Source organism: Anguilla anguilla, chromosome 15, assembly GCF_013347855.1.
Source record: "Anguilla anguilla isolate fAngAng1 chromosome 15, fAngAng1.pri, whole genome shotgun sequence".
In the NCBI taxonomy this organism is placed as follows: Eukaryota; Metazoa; Chordata; class Actinopteri; order Anguilliformes; family Anguillidae; genus Anguilla; species Anguilla anguilla.
Genome location: NC_049215.1, coordinates 34,444,734 through 34,451,651, shown reverse-complemented (window position 1 = coordinate 34,451,651; position 6,918 = coordinate 34,444,734). Strand labels below are relative to the sequence as shown.

General features: G+C 49.1%; 1 protein-coding gene and 2 non-coding genes across 3 annotated transcripts; all 3 read right to left on the bottom strand.

Moving 5' to 3' along the window:
• Positions 1 to 93: 93 nt before the first annotated feature.
• nop58 (NOP58 ribonucleoprotein homolog (yeast)) lies at positions 94 to 6,751 on the bottom strand. The gene is made up of 15 exons (XM_035392534.1): positions 6,572 to 6,751; positions 5,941 to 6,017; positions 5,595 to 5,647; positions 4,996 to 5,120; positions 4,548 to 4,684; positions 4,177 to 4,241; positions 3,936 to 4,070; positions 3,601 to 3,746; positions 3,239 to 3,365; positions 2,857 to 3,020; positions 2,328 to 2,462; positions 1,964 to 2,025; positions 1,628 to 1,788; positions 1,058 to 1,200; positions 94 to 689 (listed from the first exon to the last, which is right to left on the bottom strand). Exons 1-15 carry the CDS (start codon positions 6,614 to 6,616, stop codon positions 630 to 632), a joined length of 1,635 nt encoding a protein of 544 aa, XP_035248425.1. The 5' UTR covers positions 6,617 to 6,751; the 3' UTR covers positions 94 to 629.
• Positions 3,113 to 3,197, bottom strand: LOC118214670. Its single transcript, XR_004762669.1, has one exon. It is a non-coding gene; the product is annotated as a small nucleolar RNA SNORD11B (small nucleolar RNA).
• Positions 3,441 to 3,528, bottom strand: LOC118214669. Its single transcript, XR_004762668.1, has one exon. It is a non-coding gene; the product is annotated as a small nucleolar RNA SNORD11B (small nucleolar RNA).
• Positions 6,752 to 6,918: the final 167 nt, after the last annotated feature.

Here is a 6,918-nt window from a genome sequence, read left to right as displayed (position 1 = left end):
GCAGACATTAAACACAACAGCCATATTTAAGATTCCAAACTGGTTAATACAGAACGTTACCGTGGTGACCGCAAACTCATGAAACAATTCAAATCCTTTAAAATAAAGGCTTTTAATGCACCAAAAGACATACGGCTAATTTCGGAATTAACGTCTGAAGTGTGGTAAATGTACAAACATTTATTTGAAATCTAGAAGAAAAAAAATATACAGTGCAGAACCGTGTGTATATATACCAAGGTCGGCTTACACGTTCTTCTGGAAACTTCCGACTGATGTTCTTTGCTAATTTAATCAAGCACCTATATTACAAAAGGGAACATAAAAAATGCAGACCAGACATGATGCATGGCAATCTTTTTTTGATTCAGGTCAAAAGCATATGATCCTACACAAACATCCTTAAATCAGTAAATCAGTCTTTTTTTTTTTCCACTGGGTGACTTGAGATTTTAAGTGGGGGGGGGGGGAGAATAAAATGTTGTAGCTTTGTTAGCGATCGCGTACGATGAAGCCATGTGTAGAAGGTACAGTGATATCCGGGGGTCTGTTCTGCAGTTTCTGTCTTTCAGGAAGAGAACCCGGGCAGGTATAACAAAAATCTAAACAAAAAACGAAAAATTTCTCCCTCAGTCCTCTTCCTCCTCCTTGACCTTCTTTTTCTTCTTCTTTTTCTTCTTTTCTGTTGTCTGAAATAGATGAGGAATATTTTAAGTACACCTCCTGAAATTAGGGGGGGGGGGGGGGAATCAGTGGTTTTTCCACACATTTGCAGCAATCCTGCTGAACAGTTTTGCCATGTTATTTAACAGCTGAAACATGGTTTTAACAGCTACAGGGCAGACGGCTAATACCAGTGTTTAGCCAAAACGCAGCGGATCTTAGTCAACATGCTATGGTAACGCCTTCAGTATGTGCAACTGGTTATAATAGAGTGGACACGCGCACGCTGAACACGATAGACCCAAAATCCAGGAGTGAACTGGCTGCACCCCGACTGTATGGGGCACCCCGAAACGGACCGCCAAATCCACAGGACCCTCCCACAGCTCCTCACCTCCTCTGCTGCGACCTCCTCTTCCTCTTTGACCTCCTCCATCACCTCCTCTGCTGCCGCCGCCTCCTCCGCCTGTCTCTTCTCTTTCTTTTTCTTCTTTTTCTTCGGAGGTTCCTCCGTCTCTTCCGCCGCTGCCTCGGGTTCTAGGGAGACCGTAAAGACGTTTAAAAAAATAAAAAACCACGTAAACCCTTACAGGTTTCCCTCTGACCAGTGTTAAGGTTATGACCGGAGAATAATGAACTGGATTGCTGTAGACCAGTTAACTCCAGACCAGGGTTCTCTCACATCCTGGAGGCCCACAGTGTGTCTGCTGGTATGTCAAGTGCTCCTGTACTTAAGTGCTGAATTTAAGCCCTTGATTGGCTAAAGAGTCCAAACACCTCGTTTCCCAGGCTTAAACTGGCTGCTGACTTAAAGCAAAATCACAAAACCCAGCAGAATCTGTGGCCCTCAAAGACTGCTCCAGGCATCCGGGTCATTACATGTTTTTTTACTCTGTGTAAAATTTATTTAGAAACTACTCTGTGAAATAGGAAAGTTGAGGACGGCCCAGATGCAGGGACTCACCCTCGGCTGCCGCTTCCTTCTTGGGCTTCTTGGCCTTGGCTTCAGCCGGCTTGGCCTCCTCCACCTCCGCCTCAGCCTCCGGGTCCACTTCCTCAAACTTCCTCTTTTTGGAGCCAGAGGGCAGCGTGGAGTCCCCGGAGGGGTCATACACCCTGACGTCGCTGTGGGGGAGACGCAGGAGCGTTTGAAATGTGGGAAACGCGGACCGCGGGTGCGTCCTGCTCGTCACGGATCGCCGTCTCCGGACCGAACAGCGCGGTGTCTCTCAGCAGGAGGCGGGGCTGATGTAGCCCCAGTGAGAGCAGAAGCAGGCCGGGCTGCGGTGGGGGAGCTCACCTCTTGTGCTGGTACTTGTCCGCTCTGGCTGTGGCTTTGCCTGTTCCACTGATGCGCCGGATCTGTTAAAGCAGGGAAGGAGCGTTCCTTAGCGTCGGCGGGACAGGCAAGAATGCACCGACGCTAATCCCAAAGGACTCAGGTGGGTCAGAAAGCTAGCTTTAATCCAGTCAATTTAAATTCACAACTGGTGCTGGGAATAAGATTCTAAAATGCACAAATTTATATAATGCGCCGTTTCTGAACACCAATGGCAATTCATCCTCTGACTTTTGAACAACTTTTTGTTAAAGAACGGCCCGTGTAGAATGGGGAGGATGTGCCAGGGAGGTGTGCGTGGTGTATATGCCTCTGCGGTTCTCACCCCCTTCTCCTCCAAGTGCCGCAGTCTGGCCTCCAGCTTGGCGCGGTTCTCCACGCCCATCTCCGCGGTGGCGTCCTCCGCCAGTGCGTCGTAGCGGATGGCCAGCGACGCCTTGGCGGCCAGCATCCTGGAGATCTGCGCGGAGGAGGAGAGAAGCGAACGGGGTCAGGAGCGCTTTCGCCCACTCGCCCTCGCCCCCCTGAACTACTGCCACGTGCCCACACGAGCGCTGATCTCAATACACGTGAGGAAAAAATCTTATAAACAACGTACTTCGGTTTAGCTGTGGACCTTTTGTCCATGAAGACTGAGCTTAGCCCAGTGCAGTCCTAAGTCAAGGATTCAATCGTGTACTCATGGTGGTCAATGTAATGGCAAAAGTGGACTATTCCAGTGGATCTGTCAAGGTCAGAGGTCACTAGACTGAAGACTAATGCAAGCGAAACCAGGATGTGACATGACAAGATGGCCACCGCCACTGATGGCGGCCGCCCACGTTCGCTTCAAACGAGGCGGCGGAGGTCTTCACCTTGCCCTTGTTCTTGGCGGTGGTCTGTCCCACCAGGGAGGCGTGGTAAATGAGCCCGTATTTGGGGGTGTCCCGGCGAGTCTTCAGGGCCCGAAACAGGGCCTTCTCCGCGCCCAGGATCTGCACCGTGGAGGCCGGGTGCTTGGCCAAATTCAACAGAGAGCCTGCCGGAACAGAACAGGAAAACGGGGGAGACGGAGACATCCGTTAAAGCTCACCTGTACCTGTACCAGCAGCAGGAAGAAGCGTTACTGAAAACAAGCTCAGATGAGGTAGTGACTTAAGGACCCACAGTTGGTTTTCAGGGCTGTGACATAACGTCAGCATCATCACCGCTTGTTACGGGGCGCGACTCGGACGGGACACACACACACACACTCACCTGCGTGGGAGATGAGCCTGGCGCCCACCAGCTCCCCCACCATCACCGTCAGGTTGGGCGCGATGGCCATCATGCGGTTCTTCAGGTAGTCGTACAGCTGGCTGCGGTACTCCGTGATCTCGATCACCTGGGCAGGGAGGCGGCAACGTCAGCACAGGTGTGTGTGTGTGTGTGTGAGTTCAGGTGATTGCTGAGATCGCGCTGTCAGTTCAGATGAGGTAGTGACTGAAAAACCCACATGGTCATTTTTCAGGGAAGAGACTATATAGTCATCATCATCACCACTGTCACTCGCGATCACAAGAGGCTGTACACCAAGGCCAAATCCACCTCCCATTTTCCAGACTCCGCCCCCAGCGTACCTGGTCGCACAGGTGCATGATGTTGCCGATGTCCTGCTCCGACACCTCCGTTCCCATGGAGATCTCCGCCGCCAGCTTGACCTCGGCCTCCACCTCCTCTGGCAGGATGTCGGAAAGGTCGGTCGTCGCCACGTTGGTTCGGTCACCTGGACGATGTGTCCACAGGACGAACGTTAATTAAGCAGCTCGACCCACATCGTCGCCAAGAGAGACACAGACGCTCAGAGGGGGACAGATCACATGGAGCACAGCCGAAAACAAAACTGCAAGCGATTCCCAGAGACGAGCCGGGGACGGCGGCGCCCCCTGCTGGCCAGCGAGCGCGTGGCGCGTACCGAGCTTTCGCACGCTCTTGCAGTAGGCCAGGTTGTCCGTGATGATCTTGCCCAGCTCGGGGAAGTGCCAGCCGTACCACTCTCTGCAGCGCATGATGTAGTTGTTCAGCTCCTTGTCCAGGTCGTCCAGAAGGGCTGCAGGAGAGCGAGAGAGAGAGCAAGAGAGAGAGAGAGAGCACGTTTACCACACGCCTCTGGCCCCTGACATTCCCCTGCTACCCACCGCTAAGAGGGAACTTACAGATGGCTTGGACGATCATGGTGTCCACTTTGTCGGGGCTGAACTTGAGCTTGTATCGAGACAGGCTGGAGAGGTGACAGAAAATCAACAGTTGAGGTCAACTGGGAAAGGGAACCTGCCCAACTGCTACACCAGGGACACATCATAAATCTCTGCATAAAATCTTAACTGTAGAAGAAATACCTATGTCTATATAGTGGATTTCTAGCATCACTTCTGTTTGTGATGAAACACATATAGATGTCATCCAGACATTATTGTGAAAGGATTGTAACACACAACTAATCACCGAGTGTGCCAGTGCGTTGTGTGTGCTGCATTATGGAGGGGAGGGGTGGTACAGAATTTTGGGCTGGCGTCTCGGTGCCCACCTGTGTGCCAGCCCCAGGGACATGGCGCTTATCTCCCGGGGGGGCAGTCCCGTGATCAGCCCCTCTATCTGGTTCCTGATGCCCCTCATCAGCTCCGACACGGCCGGGCTGTGCACACAGCTCAGGTTCAGCTTGTCCTGCAGGGGGCAGCAAAGCACAGGGTTAGACTACGCCACCCTTTATCTAACCACAGAAGAACACGGTTTCTGCTGCAAATTGACAATTATTAGTATGAACACCCCTTAGCTAAAGTCAGTAAACTTGCGTGGTCAAAATTATTTCAAGTTATTTTGTACACTTTTTATTGTATACACAACTAGCCAATGTAGACTTGATGTGTTCTCCCCTCAAATATCTCAGTTTTAACGCTACATTTACAGTAAAGGAACAAAGACACATGACTGGTTGTTGACGGCCTCTGGCCTGCCCCCAGACTGAATCCACCTACTTTGATGACTCCGCCCAGTTTGGCATCGGTGATGGCCAGCTGTTCGTGCGCCTCTTTGGCCACCACCTTCTTCAGCACTTTCTTCAGCGTCTTTCCCATTTTGCCCTCCACCAGCGCGGTGGCAGCTGTGTGAACCAGGGGAAGAGCGGCGAATCATGACAGAGAACACAAGGTACGCAAAATGGCTGCAGCACCTACACCCTTCCAGTATGAAGTGATGCAATAAGCAATGCTTTCCTGAAAAATGTTTCCTCAGATGATTTATTTTTAGCAAGGGAAAAAGTAATACAAAGCTTGGCAGACTATGAACGTGACATCTATGCAACTGCAAATGTACAAATATTCTTTCCAAAGGTGCGCGAGTATTCGAGGGTTTGTTTTGCCTGCCGTGCTCTCAGTGGTAGTGACGAATACTGCTGATTGACCTCACAGTTGAGTCGGTCACAGACAACAGCAGCAAGGGCAAAACAATACCGAGGTCCCAAAATTGGAAGAAAAAAAAAAAAATCTGTGGACAGAGCCTGCAGTCTGTCCAGGCCTCAAACAGAAGTGATTCGGGCTGGTGCCACTTAAGTTACCGATGTGGAACATAACCGTACCTGCCAAGGCTTCTGTGGTATCCTGGAACTTCTCAAAATGTTTCAGTTTCACTCTGAGGGGGGTAAAATACACAAATAGTACCATCACTTAAAAGAACCCCAATTCAGCACACAAAGACCCTGCTTTCAAAAAGCAACAGATCTCTATGTAATGCTACAAGTTTGGGTGATTCGAGGTGTTAACTCAACGATTTTGCTACACTGATGTGCATTCTGATTGCGACAATTCTGCATGATTACAAATGTTAGCAGCTTCCACACACAGCTGTGACCGCTCACTAACGTAGGTACAGTAGCGTTTAGCATTGATATCAAGCACTGACAACAGCGAATAAAATATGCTCACATTTTATTGGCCTTCTCGGGAGTTTCAAACTCCTTCCACAGACTGTCCACCTGCTGGACCTTCTGCTCGTCCAGCACCTGGAAGGGGGAAATGATTGAGAATTTATTTGAATTAGAAAGGCTAAATATCAGAGTCGATAGCTGTGCTGATTTCCTTGCTTACGGAACATTTACATTAAAAAAGTTAATCCAGGGTCAAAAATACGATCAGCTTTACTTTAAACGGCTTTCCAATAAATTTTACGGTTTCACTTCGTAAAATCAGCAAGCGTTTGTCAAATCCTACAAGACATTCATGTGCACAGTAAGAAAAATCCCAACAACGTGGTTATCAATGAGTTACAGGTAGCGGCCATGCTGCGGCATTCAAAGATGGGCCTCGTCTGATCTGCTAACTAACTTAGCCAACTATCGATGTATTACCCCGCAAAATAATGGTACGTTATTACAATCTTGAAAACAACAATTCCTACATTTTTGTGGACAACATATTTTGTGTCACATATTAGTGTCTGTTAACGTACAATAATGATCGCTAGCTACTCAGTAAGCCAATACAGCTAGCTAGCCAACTAGACTATATAAGTACATGTATCAATTTTTTAAATATGTTTAGATAGCTGCCTACTTACTTTGAAAATTGCATAGCCGGCCGCGGTCTCAAACAACACCAACATTTCTAATATTGGCTATTCTTCTTTTCCTATTTCTCCACAATCTTCCCCAAGTCTTCTGCCTGGGCGAATACGCAGCCTGCACGCTCCCACGAGGTACTCGCACTCTTTGCCTAGTTCATCTGAGACTGCGCAGATGGAGCACATTTCGTGACGCTTTTAACATGCCGCAAACTGACACGTGTTTCCGCCATTTCAATAAGGTCCACATTCGGCATGCTGCACGCTATCTTATACCTTCTGAGTTTATCTCTGCGATTGTATTTTGTGAAGTCTTTTTTTTAAATTGGAAAATCATTTGAGGC

Excerpts from the sequence above, each read along its gene's own strand:
- nop58 (XM_035392534.1), bottom strand. The coding sequence starts at position 6,616 with ATGTTGGTGTTGTTTGAGACCGCGGCCGGCTATGCAATTTTCAAA. Across the intron at positions 5,648-5,940 it reads CCCGAGAAGGCCAATAAAAT|AGTGAAACTGAAACATTTTG; the intron begins GTGAGCATATTT and ends TACCCCCCTCAG. Across the intron at positions 3,747-3,935 it reads CAAGAGCGTGCGAAAGCTCG|GTGACCGAACCAACGTGGCG; the intron begins GTACGCGCCACG and ends CACATCGTCCAG.